Source organism: Lactuca sativa, chromosome 1 (assembly GCF_002870075.4).
Source record: "Lactuca sativa cultivar Salinas chromosome 1, Lsat_Salinas_v11, whole genome shotgun sequence".
NCBI classification, from domain to species: Eukaryota; Viridiplantae; Streptophyta; class Magnoliopsida; order Asterales; family Asteraceae; genus Lactuca; species Lactuca sativa.
The window spans coordinates 191750563-191775839 of NC_056623.2; the positions used below are offsets into that span (position 1 = coordinate 191750563).

Consider the following 25277-nt stretch of genomic DNA (forward strand, 5'->3'; position numbering starts at 1 on the left):
AACCATTTAGACAATCTACACACCGATTCATGACAATATTCATTCATATCTACTTCCAACATATGAACGATTGTGGACAATTTGAATAATTCGATTATTCTTAATAAACTCAATTATTCTGGAAGTCAAAACATGCAAAAATGAAACAATAGTTAAACAATGAACACAAGACAGTAACATTACTCATAAATAATACTCCTTTATTTAATCATCAAATTTTAATTACATTTATCTATAACATGTTTCTACTACTATCTAATCTATGCTAATATCATCCTTCAGCCCAATACTCCTAGCATGCTGCAAGTGCTTAACCCTACTCAGTCCCTTCGTAAGCGGATCTGCTGGGTTATCTTCAGATGATATCATCTTCACTACGAGTTGTCCTTTTTCTACATGATGTCTAATAAAGTGATATTTTCTATCGATATGTCGAGATCTACCATGATCCCTCGGTTCCTTGGTCAAGGCAACCGCTCCTTCATTATCACAGAAAATCTCCATGGGCTCTTTTATGGCAGGTACAACTCCAAGATCACCGATGAAGTTCTTCAACCATATTGCCTCCTTCGACGCTTCGCTCGCTGCAATGTACTCTGATTCGCACGTTGAATCAGCTACGGTTTCCTACTTGGAACTTTTCCAAGTTACTGCTCCTCCATTTAGGGTAAAGACCCAGCCCGACTGCGAATGGTAGTTGTCCCTGTCGGTCTGAAAGCTGGCATCACTATACCCTCGCACCTTCAAGTCATCACTCCCTCCGAGGACTAAGAACCATTCCTTCGTCCTCCGAAGGTACTTAAGGATATTCTTAACCGCAATCCAATGAGCTCTGCCAGGGTTCCCTTGATATCTGCTAACCATGCTCAAAGCAAAGGCTACATCAGAGCGAGTACAAGTCATAGCATACATGATTGAGCCAACTACGGAAGCGTATGGTACTCGGCTCATTTATGCTATTTCAGCTTCGGTACTTGGACTTTGAGTCTTACTCAACTTGGCATTACTTTGTATCGGTAATTCTCCCTTCTTCGAGTTTTCCATACTAAAACGTTTTAGTACCTTCTCTAAGTAAGTGTTCTGACTATGTCCTATTAGTCTCTTACTTTTTTCTCTCACTATCCTTATTCCCAAAATATAAGAAGCCTCTCTGAGGTCCTTCATAGCGAAGCACTTCCCGAGCCAAGACTTAACCTCCTACAGAGTCGGGACGTCGTTTCCTATGAGTAATATGTCATCGACATATAGAACGAGGAAGCTTCCTATACTCCCACTGACTTTGACATATATACACGATTCATCTTCGCTTCGTACAAATCCAAACTCTTTGACTTTCTCATCGAAGCAAAGATTCCATCTGTGAAATGCTTGCTTTAGTCCATATATGGACTTCTCAAGCTTACACACTATATTCGGATGCTTCGGATCCACAAACCCCTCTGGCTGAGCCATTTAAACATCCTTAGCCAACTTTCCGTTAACGAAAGCGGTCTTGACATCCATTTGCCAAATCTCATAATCATGAAATGCGGCAATAGATAGCATCACTCTAATAGACTTTATCTTCGCAATTGGTGAGAAGGTCTCATCATAGTCAATTCTGGGAGTTTGAGTAAAACCCTTCGCAACCAATCGCGCCTTATATGTGTGTATGTTTCCATCCACGTTGGTCTTCTTCTTGAAGATCCATTTGCACCCAACAATCTTACGTCTGGGCACGTTATCAACCAAATTCCAAACTTGGTTGTCATACATGGACTGGATCTCGCTGTCCATTGCCTCTTTCCATTTTGCAGACTCCGGGCCTGCCATGGCTTCCTTAAAGTTATTAGGTTCATCTAAATTTATTTGTGTACCATCACTAATATACGTGTCCCCTTCGGTAGTAATATGAAAACCATAAAACTGGGGTTGAACTCTAACTCTTTCGGAACGTCTAAGAGGTAATGATACGTCAATTGGTTCAACCGGAGTTTCCTCCTCGGGTTGAGTGCCAACGGTAGAGGTTCCTTCATCTATCGTTTCTTGAATCTATTCAAGCTCAATTTGCCTCCCACTGTCTCCTTGGCTTATGAGTTCTCGCTCTCGGAAAACTCCTCTCCTCGCAACAAAGACAACATTGTCCTTCGGTCTATAGAAGAGATATCCAAAGGATCTCTGCGGGTAGCCAATGAAAATACATCGCTCACTACGAGGTTCGAGCTTGTCGTGAGTATCTCGTCTTACGAAAGCCTCGCAACCCCAAACCTTGATATGTGCCAACGAGGGAGCTTTCCCTGTCCACATTAGGGATGAAAGTGGGTCCAAAACCGGACCTGATGGACCCAGACCCGGAAAACCCGGAACCGGTTAACGGGATTTTATAGAACCGGAAACCGGACCGGTATATAGGAACCGGTTCCAGTTCGGTTCCGGGTATGGTTCCGGGTAAAGTGGGTCTAGAACCGGAAAACCCGGAAACATCAAAGTGGGTAGGTTGGAACCGGATAAAGTGGGTTTAGACCCGGAAAACCCGAAAAACCCGGATTTTTTTGGTAATTACTTACAACTTAGTGGGTTGAACTTTGAAAATTTTCATATTGATATCCCCACTTTGGGGGGCTGTAACTTATTGAATATGAAACCACAATTAACAAAATTAGAGTCTAAAATCATGTACAAACTCTAAAATACACTCTGGAAAAACCCGCATGTCAATCCGAATTTAAACGAATGAGATATACTTGTGTTAATATTTTCACATAATACAAAGTACAAAAACAAATAGCTGAAAAGTTGAAAATTTTCAGTTTTGATATCCCGATTTCGGAGGACTGTAAATCATTGAATGTTAAACCAAAAATGACAAAATTATAGTCTAAACTCATGTACAAACTGTAAACTGGAAGTTGGAAAAAACCACATGTCAATCCGACTTCAAACGAATTAGATATGCATGCTTTAAAACTTTCACCGAATACAAAAAAACTAAAAAACTAAAAACTTTCAGCTTTGGTATCTCAACTTTTGAGGACTGTAAGTCAATGAATATAAAACTAAAAATGAAAAATTTATAGTCTAGAATCATGTACAAACTCTAAACTATATGTTGGAAAAAACCGTATATCAATTGGAGTTGAAACGAATAAGATATGCATCTTGTAAACGTTTCACAAAAAGTGGTTCCGGTTCCAAAAACCGGTTCCGGATTTTAGACCCGGTGTACCCGGACCCAATGGACCCAAACCCGGATTACCCGGAACCCGGATAAAGCCAATTTTTAAACCCGGAACCGGACCCGGTTCTATATATTCCGGTTCTAACGGGTCCGGTTCCGGTTCGGTTCCGGTTCCGGTCCGGTTTTCCGGTTCTAAATCTCATCCCTAGTCCACATCTCGTGAGGTGTTTTGGCAACCTTTTTAGTAGGGACTCGGTTAAGGATATAGGCAGCAGTCTCTAAGGCATACCCCCAAAAAGAGATTGATAGTGAAGCACGACTCATCATAGAGCGAACCATGTCCAACAAGGTTCGATTACGCCTTTCTGCCACACCATTCAATTGTGGTGTCCTAGGTGGCGTCAATTGTGAAACTATTCCACACTCCTTGAGATAATCGTGGAACTCAAGACTTAGGTACTCTCCTCCTCGATCGGATCGAAGCAACTTGATTTTCCTGCCCAATTGATTCTCCACTTCATTCTTGAACTCTTTGAACTTTTCAAAAGTTTTCTGACTTTTGCTTGATTAAGTATATATACCCATATCTACTATAGTCATTGGTAAAAGTCACATAGAAGCGGTTCCCATCCTTCGTGGTTGATCTAAACGGTCCACATACATCGGTATGTATTAGGTCCAATAGACCCTCACCCCTTTCACACGTACTTGTGAAGGGTGACTTAGTCATCTTTCCAAGTAAACAAAGACTCGCATGCGTCATCTTCCCTAAGTTTGAATGACTCCAACACTCCATCCTTTTGGAGTTGGGCTATGCGCTTCTTGTTGACATGTCCAAGACGACAATGCCACAAGGATGCTCTATCCATACTATTGGAACAATCCATGCATAAAACATCATTTCCTAAGTTATCTACAATCATAACGGTTTCATAAATTCCATTACATGGTATAGCTTCAAAATAAAAGACACCATTTAGATAAGCCAAAATAGAACCATTCTCATTATTAAAAGAAAATCTAAAACCTTGTGTAAACAAACCATGAAATGAAATGATGTTTCTAGCCATTTCTGGCGAATAGCAACAATTGTTCAAATCTAAAGATAAACCATTCCTAAGCACTAAAGAATACACTCCAATCTTGGTCACAGGCGACGATCTTCTGTTCCCCATGATTAGATTTATCCTTCCATGCTCCACATCCCTATTTCTTCTTAGTCCCTGCACATTAGAACAAATGTGGTAACCACAACCGGTATCAAGAACCCAAGAAATAGCATGAGATGAATCGTTAGATTTAATTGTGTATATACCTGCGAAAGACGGCTTGATCTTTCCTTCCTTGATGGCTTGCAGGTACTCTGGGCAGCTTCTCTTCCAATGTCCTATCTTGTGGCAGTGGTGGCACTCTGCCTCCTTTGGGTTAGGGCAGGGTTTAGCAGGATCAACTTTGGTCCCACTAGAAGAGGCACCATCTCGGGGCTTAACCTTGTGATGGTTCTTTGATGAAGTCTTCCTCTTCTTTCCCCTTCCTTGTCCAATAGCCAAAACAGGAGCAGCGGGTGGATTGGGAGTTGGAGCAACAGACTTGTCCTTGAAGTTGCTCTCAGCGAACCTCAAGAGACCTTAGAGCTTGCTTAGGGTGACCTCTTCTTTGTTCATGAGGTAGGTCATCCTAAATTGATTGTAACTTGGAGGCAAAGAGTGAAGCACCATGTCAACATTCAACTTGCGAAGACGGTCGACATAGCTTTGCATCTTTTGCAGGTGCATGGTAAGAGACTCTCCATGACCCATTTTAGCAGAAATCATGTTAGTGAAAATCTCATAACGCTCTTGTCTCGCATTTTGGTGGTATCTCTCCAACAAGTCTTGGTGCATCTCGTACGGGTACATGTCCTCATAGGACTTTTGGAATTTGGAGTTCATATTGGCTATCATGATGCAATGTACCTTCGTTGCATCACGCTTGTGAGTTTCAAAAGCGATCATCTCAGCCGGAGTAGCGATTTCAGGGTTGATTTTGTCGAGCTTCTCATCGAGGACATACTCCTTGTCCTCATAGCGAGAAATAGTGCGAACGTATCTTATCCATTCGCTAAAGTTCGTCCCATCGAAAGTGACCTTTTGACAAAGGCTCATCAATGTGAATGAACTAGCAGCAGCGTTGTTTGCGTTCGACATCTACAAATAGAAAGGACAAAGATAGATTAGAATATGAATCCCTAATTATCACCCAATAAGAAAATTAGGGCTAGGATCCAACAACAATATTTACATATTAGAAAAGGGATGCCGTAATCTAACATGCAAACAATTTGAAGGTAAGTCAATGACGATTCACTAATTCTCCACCACAAAACATAACTTTAAGTTATAAATGTATTGATAATTCCTAGGTTTGGATGAGATTCATTGAAAATTTTCAATGGCATGTTTAAATCTCGATATGCCCCTCTTGTTTGTGACTGGGATACCGAGGATCACAAAGCGGGTGTGAATTACCATGCAAATTTACATGGTACCTTCATTGTAACGATCACCTATTCGATGTGCCGGTAAACCACACATGCTTCATCGAACTATGATAAACAATGAATCACCCTTTGCCACCTTCGCTTAGAACCAATTTGTGTGCCGGTAAACCACCCACGCTCCACTAACTTCTTAGCAAGGTGCAAAGTGTAATTTCATGGGACTGCATCAATTCACTTTTCCTAAAGTAACTAGGATTGGGAAATTTTTTAAAAACATGTAGTTACTTTGTATTTCATATTATACTTTTAATGAGAGATGAGGTTGACCTATCATACCCGTTCGGCTAACGACCCTCCACTGATCAAGCAAGCGGTGGGTGTGAGTGTACACCCATTAAGCGCCATTTTATAGGCAGCAACCTTATACCCACCTTATAGACCGACTTCGTGAATGATGCCTACTAACGGTAAGACTAGCATCTTAATTATACATATATATATATATATATATATATATATATATATATATATATATATATATATATTAATCTTGTAATATTATATTTATAGGGTTGGATTTTAAACTTGTAAAATTCTAGGGTTTGAAATTTAAAATGTCTAAATTAAACTTTTAATCACAAAACATAAATTTCAAAACTTGAGGGAAAGTTTTAAACATTTAAAACATGGAGGATCAAATAACAGATAATCTTAATTAACAATTGATTCCATAATTATCCATATTTGATGTATTTAATGATTTCTTGCAAAATAATTTACCAATTTAATCAAAATAATTAATTAATTATCACATAAGGAAATTAAATATTTTATTAATTGATAAATATCTTTAATTAGATCAAGATTATAGTCATATATATCAAAAAATCGGATTACGGTTGATCTAATATGATAAAGGCAAGTTTCCATAAGATAAATATCAAAAAATCCCGATTTTGGCTCTTCCTGACGCTCGGACTCGCCAAGTCCACCATGGGACTCGCCGAGTTCATGACTCAGAACCACAAAATTCGAATTTTGCAAGCAAGAAACAAACAATTATGCATCAATTTAATAGAAACCAATCTAGGCTCTGATACCACTGATGGGTTTTGGCCATATGAACATTCCTATGTGCACATGCAAACTCTAATGCTTGGATCTAGGTTTCTCTAATTAAGCATGCATTGGATCCAAGACTTCTAATAACTAATAGAGTATAAGAACAATACAAAATCAGAGTTAGAAGCATACCTTGAAACACTTGTTTGATTTTCTAGTTCTTGGAGCTTTAGAGTCACAAATGTCACTCCTCTAATGGCTTACAAACACCCACTAGCAAGAGGATGATTTGAGAGAGAGGAGAGGGAAGAAATCGGCCAGGGTTTCCTTGCTTTTGCAGAGGTGCCAATTTCCCTTGCCCCAAGGGTCTATTTATACTTGTAAGGCTCCTAGGGTTTCACCCTTAAACCCTAGTTGGATAATATTTTACTCAAAGCAATCCAAATCCTTTCCAAGATAAGCCCTTGGACGATTTGTGGCTTATCCTAAGCCCTAGAAATCGTCCAACCCTATCCATAAAGGATTTACAGCCCAAAGTGTAACTATCAAACAATTGACAGTTTATACCCTCTTATTTAATTAATCTCTTTAAGTCACCAAATTAATTCTAATTAATTTATGACTTATATTAATCAAATAACAATATTATTATTCCTTATATTATTCACATAATATATTAATAATATTTATTCCCTCATAATAAATCATCCTGTCAAGTTGCTATGGTGAAGGCAACCCAAAAGGACCATGCACAATCGGGTCAAATACACTAGCTAACTATAGTTATGATAGAATTGTCTGATATATCAGGAATCATATATCAGACAATTTTATCATGCAATTCTTGAAGATACCTAGTCTATCACTATCATGTTGTTCTAACATATCATAATATCAAATAATAGCATGGTAAGTTGGGGTCTGCGTACTGGCTCCGGCTAATCGTACACATCACATTATATTTTGATTATTTTGAAAACAATTTGGAAATCATTTTTTAAAAATCTTTTTCCTAGTTTGAGACTGGATTCACACAAGTTTTCCTCAAATTCAATCAAACCAAGGCTCTGATACCAACTTGTTACACTACTGAATTTCGAAACAAATTTAAACTTTTTTCAAAAACACAGTGTAGTTATAAAATTTTTACAAACCAATGTTTCCAAAATATTTATCCAATATCATAGTATCACAAAATCATAAAAACACATAAAAAAGAGATGTGTACGGTCACGCCTTCTCCTTTCCACGATCACCCGAAGTACTTGAAACTATAAACCAAAGCTTGGTGAGTTCCCCTAGAGTACTAACACGAAAAGATAACATATACAGTCAAACATGTCAGGTCCAATCAACCAACATGTTGGAATACCCCTAGCCCAATGAATCATATGGTCTATGTATCCTCGGGATGGAATAACCTAGATTAGAATGCCAATATATATCATGTCAACTCAACCATCAGGTTGGAATACCCTAGGCCCAGTCAACCATAGAGTCCAATCATCCTCGAGATAGAATACCCTAGGTTGGAATGCAAATGTAGGGTGCAATCATCCATCGAGATGGAATACCCTTGGTTTGTTGGCTCATGTACAAAACAGTAAAACCTCTACCACCAACCAAATATGTGCACATATAACATATAACATATAAGTAGTCGACAGACAATCCGACAGATCTAATAGATCACTACAGTACACTAACATACTATCACATAACATGATGTCTAATCCAATGGGCTGGCCTTGGTGCCTTCAACTCGTAAGTATAGTGAGGAAGACTCACCTCACAGTCTGAAAAGTAGCTGATGAGGTCTCAACTCTGAACCATAGCTCTAACCGTCACATATCCAATCAAAGGACAAATTGTAAATCGCCATCCAAAATACCCTTGAGTTAAACATGGTCAAAGTCAAGATCAAACCGGTCAAAATTCGTAAGTCAACTGAGTTAACCCAACCAAGTCGACCCAGTGAGCGTACGCGGGCTTACTCTGGAGGTACTTAGGGCGTACTCTTCCATTGACCAGATCGGGGTTGTTGACTGCGTACGTTGAGCGTACACCCAGGTACGCTCGGTGTAACTCCAAACTTTCTCATTTTCCCATTAAGTGCTTAATATAACAACTTAATACGCCCAATTGCACATCCAAGGTTAAAATATCATTAGGAGTCATAAAGTTTCCAATATTATGACCTTGCATGCTCAATAAGTTCTTAATCCATAAAAGCCCAACATCTTAATGCCTTAAGACTCCCCACAACATGCATGGGACAAAACCACCAATTGGGACTCCATTATTACTACTTAAGTCCTCTACTAAGGTCTAAAAATACAACTTAATGAATCCAGAACATGCCATGCTCACGATCTAATATTTTGGGACCAAAAAGCATCATTAAAACACCTATTTCTATATCTATATGATGGAGGGGCAAAGTTGCAAGCTTTATACCTTCAAAATGTTGCAAATGAAGTAGAAATCCTAGATCCAAAGTGCTTCACCCCTCCAAAATGAGCTCTACTTCTTTCCTTCTTCTTCAAAGCACAAAAAAACACACACATACACACACTTAAGCTTGTAATTGCATCTCAAGGTGAATTAGGGTTGCAAGAACGTTTTAAGAGAATGGTGGCTGATGAGGTGAGGGGAAATGAGGCTATAAAGGGGTTTAAATATGAGTTAAACCCTAAAAATTAGGGTTTCCATATTTGGAAAGTATGCCATGTGTACAAGATGTACGCCCAGTGTGCTAGGGCATGCCCTAGTATTCTCACCGTACATGCTTACACATGGCGTACTCCCGCACACTTTCTTAAACTTAGGGACCAAAATGCAACATCATTAAATTATAGGGTTAAAATTTGAATTACCTTATCATCGGGATGTTACAATTCTGTCTTATAAGAAATTACATCAATCTTGAAGAAGATGTGAAATTTGAAATAGCCTTAGACGAACCACAGGTACATTGAGGTAATTGAACTAGACCATTCAATTGATCCTAAAGTTTTTTGAGTTTTGTATTATACTTTGATAACTAATAATCACCTTAAGAAATCAAAGCTATTTATCATTGTAATTGATAAATGAGAGGACCATTACTTTTGCCAAAATGTTCTTCCACTTCATCGCCAAGTTCTTTTGATGTTGTTGCGAGTATGAATGCTCCAACGATTTCTTTTGAAATCACATTTAATATCCAAGATCTAACAATGCAATCATTGCTTATACATTCATTGAGCTCTGTTCCTGTTGTTGATTTTGGCCATTTAGATTCACTATTGATGAATCCAGTCTAGCTCTGCCATTTTATTCACTATTGAGGAATCCAGTCTTCTTCTTAGCTCTAAGTGCAAGTTGGATCGAAAACTTTGACTGCATGTAATTCTCATTGCCATTCAGAAGATTTGAAACCAAAAACATGTTTGAATCATTTCCCTTCACATTAGAATAAGAAGTGCTAGTAGCACTAAAGGAGGAAGACAAATTGACATTCATGTCAATGATTGGATCAGAAATCATGATTAGAACAAGAATCAATTAGAAGAAATGGATTGTAAATGCTCAGATACCATGCTAAGAATTAGATTAAGAGAAGAATATAGATAGAATATTCATGTTAATATGTAATGTTATTGATTGAAAAAAGAATTACACACACACGCATACACACACACACACACACACACACACACACACATATATATATATATATATATATATATATATATATATATATATATGTGACATCCCCAAAATTACGGCCAGAAAAAGACCGATTTTGTTTATGCTTTATAAAAATCAGAGTACTTCATTTTATAAAAAGGTTGCGGAATTTGTTCCCAGAAAAACATGGTGAATACGTTATTAAAACAATTTCGAAGAAACGTATTCGTTTTATTTTAAAACGTTTGGGATGTCATCGTTAATACCGAAACATAAGCATAAACAGAACTTACAATGATTTACACTAGTGATCTACATCTCTTTAAATCTCTCAGTATAATGTCACTTCACTTCGTCACCTGTGATATACATAAACTCAGTGGGTCAGGTTGGGAAACTTGGTGAGTACATAGGGTTTTCAATCCACAATAATATAATTGTTATGTTCAATCATCAAACAATTAACCCAATTACCCATCCCCGTTATCTTCTTTACTCTTTAGGATTTAACCTAAGAGTCGTCTATCCTACATTCGTTTATTCCGAAGTCCCTTACTTCCAGGGTTATAGGACTGGCACTAAGTCCATAGCTGCCAATGTTCGTTCATAAAGCACTAATTCCATAGCTGCTATGGTCTATTCATCGGGTACTAAATCCATAGCTACCAGTCTTTATCTAATAGGTACTAAGTCCATAGCTACCAATGTTCAACAGGTACTAAGTCCATAGCTACCAATTCCTACAGGTACTAAATCCTTAGCTACCAGCGTCCAACTAATAGGTACTAAGTCCATAGCTACCAATTCCCAACAGATACTAAATCCATAGCTACCAACGTCTAACAGGTACTAATTCCATAGCTACCGGTGTTTGTCCCATAGGCACTAAGTCTATAGCTGCCAATGTATACTCACATCATCTTCTATCTCTCATCATTCATCTACCCATCTCATACCCAACATATTCGTATATATAAAATACGTATACAGTTTAAATTCTTTAAAACATGTATAAAACGTTCATCCAGCATAGACAGCAAGTATTCAGATAATATGCACACATAGCACGTAGTTTATATAAAATACTTCATATCTATGTGTAAGATGAAAGGGACTATGCACTCACCTGAAAGGTGATTACTCAACACTCGAACAGCACTTCGATACTCTCAACACAATTTCCTTCAATAAAACCTAGTATCAATACCACTAGGGTTTAGTCCAACGATAACCGCGACAAACTAATAGTCTGACTATTACTATTATTATTATATAAGCATTAAATAACACTCAATATAACTCATAATAATAGCCCAAATACTCATTATAAGTTCCTAATAATGTTACTATATTAAAACATAAGCTATACTAAAGATGGGTTAGGCGTAGCTCACTTACAGCGGGTTTTCTCGAAAACCGGGCTTCGCTGGAGCAGCGTTCCCGAGCCGAAAGGCTCTTTTCTCGGGACTCCGGGAGCCTCGGGGCTTCCTTCGGGTGCTAGGGGGTTTACCTAGGCTTTTAGGGGGGTTAGGGAGCTTAGAGAGAGAGAGTATAGGGAGAGAAAGAAGGAGGTTGAGGGGTGAGAAAATGAGGGAACCCGGCACCTCTATTTATAGGGGAGAACTCTGATGGACTCGCCGAGTCTGAGTCATGACTCGCCGAGTTGGTGCATGTGGCAACCTTCTGGTGGTGCCACGTCACCCCCTATCGCGTATCAGCCTTCGAACTTAGAAAAATCATAACTTTCGCATAAGAGCTCCGTTTTCGACGTTCTTTATATCCACGCGTAGGTAAAATCAAGATCTACAACTTTCGTTTAGACTCCGTCGGCTAATTCTCGACCGATCTCAAATTTAACAGTAGGAGGATTTTAGACTGTTAAATGACCGCGAAGAATTCGTAACTCCTTCATACGAACTCCGTTTTCGTCCATCTTTTTACCATTGAGTTCCTATTAATGAGATCTTCAACTCTCATTTAGGTCACGCAAGCCAAAAACCGCTCGAACTAAAATTCGAGTTTCGGGTCGTGCACTGCTAAGCCGAATCTTATAAAAATCATAACTTCCTCATACGAAGTCAGATTTGGGCGTTCTTTTTATCGACGCTCTTAGTTTAACATATTCTACAACTTTCGTTTAGATTTTTAAGGCTAAATCTCGCTCTATCATAAATTAACTATTTACGCTTCCCGGTGCCGTGCCGGTTTTGCCATAAAACTTCGACGGGCCATAACTTCTTCGTTATAACTCGGATTTCGGCGTTCTTTATATGTACGGAAACCTTGTGACATATTCCACAACTTGATTAAGATTATTTATTCTAAATAACTTTTTGTCGAAAAGTCATTTTCGACCCCTATTGCCTCTAAATTGACTAGCCCGGATCTACGGGCGTTACAATTATCTCCCCCTTAGGATGATTACGTCCCAGAATCATCAACGAAACAGGGTCGTATAATGACTCCATACGTCATCTCTTCATCCTAGGTAATAATTATAACTTCTACATTCCTTCAAGTCTATCTCTCAGACTTATTGACTGCAAGCAGTACTCGATCGTGCACCTGCTCTCTACCTAAGGTTAGACTCCAAATTGTGACCTTCAAGTCAAAATCTCGATCCTTACTGTATACGGACTTGAGATGATTTCTTTTATTACTACTATGGATCGATGTGTCATAATCTAATGACCTATCATCATATGTTGCAACACTTAGACTTAGGTCTCTTAGAGTTAAATTCTAAATCAGACTATGCCTTCCTTCATGTTCTAATGTGATATAATCACACTTTAACATTAGGCATTTCTAGCTACCAACTTCTTTAACAAGCGCGATACTTCTATTGATCGCTTTGATTTCAGCCGTTTGGTTTAAGTCGGACGCTACATCAAACTTGGTTCTCTGAACCACACAACATACTCATCGTAGTCGGATCCGATTCGATATAACCACTAGGGTCGGAATATCAACAATCTTCTTAGTCATTACCGAAACGATGGTAACAACACACTTGAATAAAACGAAATCAATTACTAGCGTCTTGGTAACCTTGTGACTTTCCCTGATCCAAGTGTGAGTCCTGTGCTTCCGGTAGTATAGGCCTCTACTACCATTCACACCTACTCATACTCGTCCCAAGTATTGTCCCGTAGTTTTCCCAAGTCACTATGCAGCAAATCATACAATCATTCAACACATCAGATAACAAAATGAAGGTTTTATATTATTTTTTGAAACGATTACATAGGTGTTCAAGTTTACCCTAGATTATGCCTCTACTAGGCTACATCATACAAAACTATGGCTACTGCATAATCCGATCTTCGGGTAAGAAGTCCTCATTCTTGATTCCTTGCATGGTTCTCTGCTTCGTCGAGGATCATGTGAAATGCCCTTGGCCTTGGTGGCGTTTCTGGTCTTACTGCTTTATTTTTTTTTGGCAGTCTCTGGACATATGCCCCTTGCCTCCACATCCGTAGCATACTTTATCATCATGTGTGCAGTCTTTGGAATAGTGACCAGTCCTCCCACACTTGTAACAAGTCACTTCTTCATTGCACTTCCCACCATGATTCTTCTTGCATCTATCACACCATCTTGCTTCACCTCCATCTCCTCCTCCAAGCTTTGAGACTTTGCTTTCCTTGTTCGACCTCGAAGATCCTTCAAACTTCCGCTTCTCTCCTGCCTTATCTTTTTCTAGACCTTTTTCTCTTATCTGGGCCTCTACGTTCTTAGCTGCCCTAACAGCTGCTTTCAAGGTAGTTGCCATTTTTACCATTGGGCTAAAGTCAGTGGGCAGTCTGTTAGCAAACCTATCGATCTTGGAGAGTTCAGTAGGCACCAAGTAGGGGAATAGCCTCATCCTCTCGGTGAATGCGGTGGCATACTCATCAACACTCATCTTCCCTTTCTTCAGGTTCTGAAACTCATTGTTTAGGTCTATCAGATCTACCTCCGAGCAGTACTGCATTTTCAACTGTTCCAAGAACTCTTCCCATGACATCCTTAAGGCTTCTCCTCGTGGCATCGTATCTGCCAATAGCTTCCACCAGCTCAAGACTCCAGTTTTCAGCTGTCTTACTGCGAAGATAGTCTTCTGTTTCTCGTTACAGCTGCAGCTCTCAAACACCATCTCCACCTCAGAGATCCAATCCATAATCTCAACCGACTTTGGGCTTCCTGAGAGGCTTGGTGGTTTCGCACCCAAGAAATTCTTGTATATCCGCCCATCCTTGTTGTTTCTCCCTTCTGGGCCATCCCTTTGCTCACCTTGAGTCCCTACTTGACTCACTTGGCGGCTGTAGTTCCCTTCCTCAGATTGCTCGAGAACTGGCTCTGTTGGTTCAACATGTACGGTAGGTTCGTCCCTATTCAACATCCGTCTCATTTCTTCCCTTTGTTCAGCCAACATAGCCCGAATCATGGCTTGAACTCCAGCCATGGTGACTGGCTCAGGAGCAACTTCTTCTACAACAGGTATTTGCTGAACCACTGGGGGTTGGTTCCTATCTCCATTTGCATTCCTAGCTCCACTACGGCTTCTTGCCATATTGATCTATACACCGAATAAGGTGAATTTAGACCTTTACTTGACGTTTAAATCATCCTTATCACTCCGAAACGTTTACATGCTAGTTCTAATACCGTAGTCGTACGTTTAGAATCCTAAACACATAAGGTTTCCAGATCCGGTCGGCAACAGACCATAGATCCGAACAATTAACAACATATCATGCACAAAGCATTTAGCACATAAAAGCAATTTAGGCATCATTCCTAAAATAAGCTAGTGCTCACACCTCACAATCATCGCTTAGCATTCTAAGTTTAAGTCTAGAAATAAATCCATATTCCTAGTTCGCTTAAACTAATGCTCTGATACCAACTGTGACATCCCCAAAATTACGGCCAGAAAAAGACCGATTTTGTTTATGCTTTATAAAAATCAGAGTACTTCATTTTATAAAAAGGTTGCGGAATTTGTTCCCAGAAAAACATGGTGAATACGTTATTAAAACAATTTCGAAGAAACGTATTCGTTTTATTTTAAAACGTTTGGGATGTCATCGTTAATACCGAAACATAAGCATAAACAGAACTTACAATGATTTACACTAGTGATCTACATCTCTTTAAATCTCTCAGTGTAATGTCACTTCACTTCGTCAACTGTGATATACATAAACTGAGTGGGTCAGGTTGGGAAACCTGGTGAGTACATAGGGTTTTCAACCCACAATAATATAATTGTTATCTTCAATCATCAAACAATCAACCCAATTACCCATCCCCGTTATCTTCTTTACTCTTAAGGATTTAACCTAAGAGTCGTCTATCCTGCATTCGTTTATTCCGAAGTCCCTTACTTCCAGGGTTATAGGACTGGCACTAAGTCCATAGCTGCCAATGTTCGTTCATAAAGCACTAATTCCATTGCTGCTATGGTCTATTCATCGGGTACTAAATCCATAGCTACCAGTCTTTATCTAATAGGTACTAAGTCCATAGCTACCAATGTTCAACAGGTACTAAGTCCATAGCTACCAATTCCTACAGGTACTAAATCCTTAGCTACCAGCGTCTAACTAATAGGTACTAAGTCCATAGCTACCAATTCCCAACAGATACTAAATCCATAGCTACCAACGTCTAACAGGTACTAAGTCCATAGCTACCGGTGTTTGTCCCATAGGCACTAAGTCTATAGCTACCAATGTATACTCACATCATCTTCTATCTCTCATCATTCATCTACCCATCTCATACCCAACATATCCGTATATATAAAATACGTATACAGTTTAAATTCTTTAAAACATGTATAAAACGTTCATCCAGCATAGACAGCAAGTATTCAGATAATATGCACACATAGCACGTAGTTTATATAAAATACTTCATATCTATGTGTAAGATGAAAGGGACTATGCACTCACCTGAAAGGTGATGACTCAACACTCGAACAGCGCTTCGATACTCTCAACACAATTTCCTTCAATAAAACCTAGTATCAATACCACTAGGTTTAGTCCAACGATAACCGCGACAAACTAATAGTCTGACTATTATTATTATTATTATATAAGCGTTAAATAACACTCAATATAACTCATAATAATAGCCCAAATACTCATTATAAGTTCCTAATAATGTTACTATATTAAAACATAAGCTATACTAAATATGGGTAAGGCGTAGCTCACTTACAGCGGGTTTTCTCGAAAACCGGGCTTCGCTGGAGCAGCGTTCCCGAGCCGAAAGGCTATTTTCTCGGGACTCCGGGAGCCTCGGGGCTTCCTTCGGGTGCTAGGGGGTTTACCTAGGCTTTTAGGGGGGTTAGGGAGCTTAGAGAGAGAGTATAGAGAGAGAAAGAAGAAGGTTGAGGGGTGAGAAAATGCGGGAACCCAGCACCTCTATTTATAGGGGAGAAATCTGATGGACTCGCCGAGTCTGAGTCATGACTCGCCGAGTTGGTGCATGTGGCAACCTTCTGGTGGTGCGACGTGTCCAATTCTGGTGGTGCCACGTCACCCCCTATCGCGTATCAGCCTTCGAACTTAGAAAAATCATAACTTTCGCATACGAGCTCCGTTTTCGACGTTCTTTACATCCACGCGTAGGTAAAATCAAGATCTACAACTTTCGTTTAGACTCTGTCGGCTAATTCTCGACCGATCTCAAATTTAACAGTAGGAGGAGTTTAGACTGTTAAATGACCGCGAAGAATTCGTAACTCCTTCATACGAACTCCGTTTTCGTCCATCTTTTTACCGTTGAGTTCCTATTAATGAGATCTTCAACTCTCATTTAGGTCACGCAAGCTAAAAACCGCTCGAACTAAAATTCGAATTTCGGGTCGTGCACTACTAAGCCGAATCTTATAAAAATCATAACTTCCTCATACGAAGTCAGATTTGGGCGTTCTTTTTATTGACGCTCTTAGTTTAACATATTCTACAACTTTCGTTTAGATCTTTAAGGCTAAATCTCGCTCTATCATAAATTAACTATTTACGCTTCCCGGTGCCGTGCCGGTTTTGCCGTAAAACTTCGACGGACCATAACTTCTTCGTTATAACTCGGATTTCGGCGTTTTTTATATGTACGGAAACCTTGTGACATATTCCACAACTTGATTAAGATTATTTATTCTAAATAATCTTTTGTCGAAAAGTCATTTTCGACCCCTATTGCCTCTAAATTGACTAGCCCGGATCTACGGGCGTTACAATATATATATATATATATATATATATATATATATATATATATATATATATATATATATATATGCACACACACACACACACACACACACACATATATATATATATATATATATATATATATATATATATATATATATATATATATATATATATATATATATATATATATATGGAGTGGTTCAAATGAGAACCCAAAAAGGTTTAGAACCCTAAAAGCCCTCATTTCACAAATATTTCTTAACTATATATTGTAAATACTTATTAAATATGTTAAAACCTAACTTTTTGGTATGAAAAAGGAAAATTATAATTTTTACAGTCTAATATTTTCATTTACACATTGATTTATATTCAAACACAAATTTTATATAAAATACACAATTTAATATAATTCATTCATAGTTTTATGCACAAAAATTCACAACTAATACAATCCATTATACATTAATTCATATATTGAGAGAAGTCAACTGTAAACTCTACCGCCATCAACTACCACATGTTACCACTAACCACTTGTTCCATCGTCGCAACCATCATTCTTTCAAATCAGATCTGTATAGATAAAATCATGTGTTGGCATCTTAAATTACATATTCATAGTTTAATAAACCTATTTTACTCATTCAAAGTTTAATGCAAAATAATTATAAAAAATAATACAATTTTTCATATATATATATATATATATATATATATATATATATATAACACAAAAAAGAAACATATTCACAAAAAATGAATACAAACCTTCATATATAAATAATTCATATTTTGACACAAAATTCACAAAAAATTTGTAGCGTATTATTGTCAATTCACAGCTTAATAAAGTTAATTTACAGTTTAATACACAAAATTCACAATTTAATACACAAAAATTATACATTCACAACCATATTTTCAACTTAAGACTTATATATATATATATATATATATATATATATATATATATATATATATATATATATATATATATATATATATACATTTAGAGCTGGAGGCTAATGTTTCTCTTGAAGTTTAGTTTGCATAATATTAACAATTTAAAGTTTACATACTTTATTCAAAGTTAGAGAAAATCATATATGTGTATAATGTTTTTTTTCATCTCATATTTCATTAGCAAATACAAAATTCATTAAAAAAGTTACAGTTTAGTATAGTTTAGTCACAGCTTAATATAGTTAATTCTCTGTTTAATACATCAAAAATATACATTCGAAGTCTACTTAATAGACTAGTTAAGACACTAATTTACAGCTTAAAACTTATAAAAATTTATGAATTCACAACTTAAAACTTATATTTTCTGATTAATAAAACTTAAAACTAACATTAACAAAACTAAGCAATAATTGAAACATTTAAACATCACAGTTCACATCTTATAAAGGCCTAAAAAATCACAACTTAATATAGTTATATGTTAATACAATTAATTTTGCAGCTTAATACAGTTAATTCACAACTTACAAAGACCTAAAAAACACATTATAATACAATTGATTCACAGTTTAATACAGTCAATTTACATCTTAATACAACCAATTTACTGTTTGATACATAAAATTCACCTAATAATATAAAAAATTTATAGTTTAATACATAAAAATTATACATTTATAACCATATTCTCAGCTTAATAGACTAGTTGATACACTAATTTATAGCTTAATACTTTAGAAACTCATGAATTCACAGCTTAAAAGCTTATATTATAGTTAAAACTAACATTAACATAACTATACAATAATTGCAACATCAAAACAACATAATTTACAACATAAAAAGAGCTGAACTCATACTGTTTGAAAAAAACATTAACATAATAACACAAATTATAAATTCAATTCAGATCATAACAACAAAACATAATCAGTTTAAAACATTAAATTCACAACTTAACAAATAAGATAATAAACTTGGATTCAAAACTAATAGCATGTAAAACTAAGATTAACAAAAGTAAAAAAAACAAATAGGAGATTAATACATTAAATTCACAACTTAACAAAAGTAAAAACAAGTAAAACAAAAATTAATATACCTGAAAGAGTTAGCGATGGTTCAGTGGAGCGGCAAGGTAGCATCGGTGGTGGTGGTTGAGAGTGATCTCTGATGTAGTCCCTTAATCTTGCCAAAGATCGTTGATCTGGAGATATAAATCATAGATCTAGAGACAAACATCATAGATCTGTCACCACCAGAGAGTGTAGATCTATCATCAACGATCGTAGATCTGGACCGAAACACTTCAGATCTGAGAGCCTCGTTGATGAAATCGTAAGCCTGATGTTCTACCTAGGGTTCTAGAAGGAGAGGCTTCATAATGAACAATGTTCAGGTTCTTCTCTGATGAAGGTGTAGCCACCATTGAAGGTAAAAATGGTGGTAAATCATGACTATGGTTGACAAGGAAGGCCAGGTTGTTGTAAAATGGTGGTATATCACTGGTGATCGGAGGTAGTAGAGATGGAAACACCGATGGCAAATCGAAATCACTGAACCAACATCGAAGACGAGAGATTGGACCTGTCAAAAGTCGAATTCTATTATATATAACCAAATCTAGACTAGAAACACCATCAGAGACAAGAAAAGCCATCAAAATCGCTCAGATCTAACCAGATCTAAGCAAGAAGAACAAAGGAAATTCGCCAGAGTCAACATCTGTCGGAGATCACATACATTGAGTGGTTTTTGGTTCGAACAAAGCTTGTAGATTTGATAGTAGAATAAAATGACATGCGAGTTTTGATGGTAGCGGTGGTATTGGTGGCGGTCGATAGTGGTGGTGGCAGCCGACAGTAGTGGTGGCCGGAGAAAATGTTGATAGAGTTTTGGTGTTCTTAAAGATGGGTGGAGAGAGAATGAGAGAAGTTGAGACAATATATTATTTTTTTTTTGGGAAATTATGAGAGAATGTAATCTGGTCTAAACTAATAGATCTGAAATAATTGAATGGTTTTCTTAAAAAAGACCATTATGCCCTTTTACCTTTTTGCAATTTATAAAAACATTTTAAAAATCAAAATATTTGAAAAGACAAAAAGAAGTTTAAAATTAATGATTCTTAGGGTTCTTAACATTCATTTAGGGGTTCTCATTTGATCTTTTCTCTCTCTCTTTGTATATATATATATATATATATATATATATATATATATATATATATATATATAGGGTATAAAAGCTATGCATCTAACTGTAAACTCTAACTAACTTATAAAAACTATTGTTAAACTAACTGTACATTGGTGTAAAAGGTCTTTGAGAAATAGACAACAATATACACCATCAGATAATAAAAAGGAGATTTACTTTACACAATCTGTTTACGTTGTTTAGTTATATCTAACATTGTATATTGGGTATATCCATAATATCTTCTTATTTAACAAATTCAATATCAAATAAAAAAGAAAGGACAGACAAAAGAGGAGAGAATGATATGTGAAAGAAAGTAACAAACACTATTTTCTAGTAAAAATAGAAAGCTCGATATGACATACGTGGTAAGAGTCGGTGGTGGGCATAAGTTAAAAGGCGGTCTCCAGAGTTAGGTACGAAGTTCAACAACGACGGGTGATGTCTCTAAGATTTTGACCGGAGATGATGTACACCCAGAGCAATGGAGAATAGTGGTTAACAGATGCGAAGCTCTACGATGTTATGGCTTCTAAGTTTTTGATTTTTGTTTATGGTTTTCATAAAAGTTTTGTGGGATTTTGATTATATGTAGGTTTATGGAGTATATTTGGTTTAAAACTGTCAAAAAAAACTCATTGCTATAATAGAGTTAAATATCGATTATGATCTATTAGGTTTTGAATTTTTAGATTTTTATAACTAAGTTTTCGGGGGTTTCTTTTGGACTCGACTTTGGAATCTGTTATAAATTTTATTTATTGCCTAGTACCTATTCATTAAATATAAATTTTTTTTTTTGAAATAGGAAAATATATATTCACCAATTTAGTATCTTTTAGATGAATTTTAAAGGAATATCTATATGCTAATGGTATACGAATCACATGGACCTTTAGTATGTAACACATGTTTTGAGGTAAATTCCATTTTTAACCTTTAAATATCTAATTTTTGTATAATAAACCTTTACGTTGGGCATACATGTGAGGACGTCGTGCATAAGGCAGTAAATGGATCACGGAGGTGTTCGAGTACGTTGGGCGTACACATGAGTACACAAGGCATACTCCTCCTACTGCCCTTAGACCCTAATTTTTTTAGGGTTGTATCACCTATTTAAGCATCTTATTCCCCCTTGAACCTTCTTATGATTAGCCTCTATTCCTCTAAACCCTAAAATCAAAACCCTAGCCCTTGATAGTGAGATTTGAAGCTTTTGAGTGATTTTTAGTGTTCTTGATAGTGAAAGGAGATCATTCAAAAAGTGGTGGTGCATTCAAGCCTTCGAATCCAAAATCTACACCTCATTGTTCAACTCCAGAAGGTATAAAGTTCATACCTTGAGGCTTGGTTGGCTAGATCTTGTTTATGCTTGAGTTTTTGCTCATTTTGTTCCAAAAAATTGATCTTTGTGAGTATGGAATACTCTAGAGCATTTGAGTTTTCCTTTGAGACATCTAGGGTGCATAGTGTCATAAAAATGCAAGCTTGATCCTTTCCTTTCATCCATGCATGAGTTATGAGGTTTTTGGTGATGTTAGAAGTTAGGGTTTTCGGATTAAGCTCTCTTTAGCCATGCAAAGGCATAAAGTCAGAGACTTTATGGATTAGGATATCTTTTAGATTCAAATCTGAGGTTGGGGTAAAATGTCTTAATGATTAAGACCTTAAATGTTGGATTTTGAGTTAAGGTTACGTACATCGAGCGTAACTCTGGCTACGCCCAATGTAGCTAATTGCAAACTTGTTTCCTTACTATCATGTGCTTTAAGCCCAACGTAGAGCTAAGACACCGCACATAAGGTCAAAGTGTTAACCTTTAACTTTCTTTGACTTTTGACAAATTGTGCCTTTAGGTGAATTTGTGAGGGCTATGGTCTTGGAAGGGGCAAAATGGTCTTTTTCCTTGGTTGTGGATTAGACTTGGCTTGGGACTAGTGAAATATGTAAAATTACATTAAATTTTAATCATGGTTAATTCGTGTAATTAATAGGCGGAGTCTAGTTCCAACAGTTCGGGTGTGAGTTCTATCAGTCATATGTGCGAGGTGAGTCTCCTCACTATTCTTACATGTGTGGTAGAATATTTGTATCGACCAACTGGTTCTAAGTAATATTACTGTGATATATGTTATGTGTGTTGAGACTTTAGGTAGTCTCTAGGGTTGTTGGTAACCCACTAGGCATGTTGTTTGCCCATTGAGACTGTGAGTAGTCTCCAGAGTTGGTGATAATCTATAGTTCTTTACTTGTGTTGTGTTTTATGTGGTATTTTGGGGAACTCACTAATCTTTGTGCTTACAGTTGTTGATTACATGTGTTTCAAGTACTTCTGAATATTGCGGGAATGCAAAGGCTTGACTGTATACATTCGTCTGCAGTTTATGATTCCATATATTTTGGGACATTCTCATATTTTGATGATGATTTATATTTGACACTTGTGATTTTCTTGAAATGATTTTTATAAACAATGTTTTTACGTGAATTTAAAAATGAAATTTTTTTCCTGAAATTTGGATGTTACATAGTAGTTCCGCCTCATGGAGAGTCAATGATGTTGTCGGCAGTAACAATTGAGTGTTCTTAAACTTATATCAGAAAAGAGATGAAGATATATCATGTTAGGGGAAGAGGTTCCACGGGGTCGACTCATTTTAGTTTCTTAAAATTATAAATACAAATAGGGAAATACATTTAAAAAGAAATATGTAAGGCGAGGATATTCCTTTCATTTTTGGTAGAGACGAAGGATGTGATAAAAAAAATACCGTATGGACCATCCTAGTGAATAAAAGGTAAAAGAATTAGAAAATTGTGTAATTTATGCTAAACGACATGAACAAATCTTGTAATTTACTCTAAAATATTAAAGTTATAAGCTAGAAACTTTTAAAATTGTTTCAAAAGCTACTTGAATGGATATGAGAATTATATTTAATATAAAAGTTTTTAGGCTCTTTTAATTCAAACATAGAAAAAAAAAGACTTTTTGTTAGACATACCTTTAGAGTATTCACAATAGGAGAGTTTTTTTCATGAGAAAATCTTACAAAGAAAAAAAAAATACATTATATTTTCGGAATACGAGAGTTTTTTCAATTTGATTTTATGAGTTATTTGTATATGCTATCTAGTTCTAGTTAGTTGAAAACTCATGGGTCCACCAAATCATTACAAAAGCTTATGACAGTTGCTTGTTACTAATATGCTCTAAAAGCTCTTCTAATAGCTTTTTTTAATTTTCACTAACTTTTTTACAAGAAAACAATCTTAGATGTTGTTTTTTTTGGAAGTGTTTAAATGTCTTTTGTTTTTTTCTATATTTACGGAAGAATATGTGTACTTGAAAAATGATTATCCGAAGGAAAAAATACTCAAAAAGTAATTAAAAAATACTTTCGTAGAAAAACAAATAGACTTTTAAATATCTAACTTTTGGTTCCTTTTTACCCTTCAACAAATTTCTAAACACATATAAAGTCAATGTCACCACCATGAACTTGCATGTATTATTCATTTATCTCCGTCAATCTTTCTTTTTTCATTTTAAAATTTTTATTACACGTAAAGATTAAATACACATTTCAAAACCATAAATTCCCAATGCGTCAAATGGGTCCCTTGAATGACACCAGCTGTCTAGATTTCTGAATAGGCTTAACCCAAACAACAGCCACATAGTTATTCTCCAAACCACCATTGACCGTCTTAATCGTTAATTTGTAATTCATTCCAGCCACCACTTGGATCTCTCCACTAACAACCTTTACAAATTTCAGAGATGCATGATCCTTCAAGTCATGCTCATCCACAGCAAACTTCCCGATGTCCACCACCGTAGCGTCAGTCACATTGGAAATTGGCTTCCAATGGCCGGTGAGAATCCGGCCGCCCAACACCACATAACCATCAAAGAAGATAAAAGGGAGGAAGAAGACAAGGATTGTGATGAAAAGATTGTTCATTTTAGAAGGGTGATCATGAGAAAGAGGGATGGAGAAGTGGATAGTTACGTAACAACATATATAGAGATCAGATGAGAGGATGTCACGAGAAATGCATGTTTCATTTGTTTTCTACTTCTACGTACAAACTTCAAGTTTAGAATCTTTCCAAGTAAACCGGTTTTTATTATAGAAAATCATTATATATACATACTAATTTAGAAGTACAAGATAAACAGTTCTTTGCTTCTATTGGCTGAATTTTTTTTTTTTTTTTTTAATTTTTTTTTGTCTATTGTGTCTTCTTCAATACAGTGGTTTCCACGTGCTTTGATGGCCAATACGTGTCTCTTCTTTCTTTCTTCTTTTATTGTCAACTCTTCCCCACCGCCTCTAATCTCGATTTCCACAAATCTCCCACCGCCTGCCGCCTCAAATCTATCGCCTCGCATAATAAGAACATCAAGAACGTTTATCGGTTATCTTCATCAATACAGATCCTTCTTTTGGTACTAAAATAATCATTGTTTAAGTTGTGGATCCCGTTCTACCAGGTTCTCCATTGTTACGTG

The 25277-nt window shown here is 36.6% G+C and overlaps 1 protein-coding gene across 1 annotated transcript; it reads right to left on the reverse strand.

Moving 5' to 3' along the window:
- Positions 1–24369: 24369 nt before the first annotated feature.
- On the reverse strand, positions 24370–24726 carry LOC111878950 (cysteine proteinase inhibitor 5). The gene has a single exon (XM_023875434.1). It carries the CDS (start codon positions 24724–24726, stop codon positions 24370–24372), a length of 357 nt encoding a protein of 118 aa, XP_023731202.1.
- Positions 24727–25277: the final 551 nt, after the last annotated feature.

Excerpts from the sequence above, each read along its gene's own strand:
- LOC111878950 (XM_023875434.1), bottom strand. The coding sequence starts at position 24,726 with ATGAACAATCTTTTCATCACAATCCTTGTCTTCTTCCTCCCTTTTATC.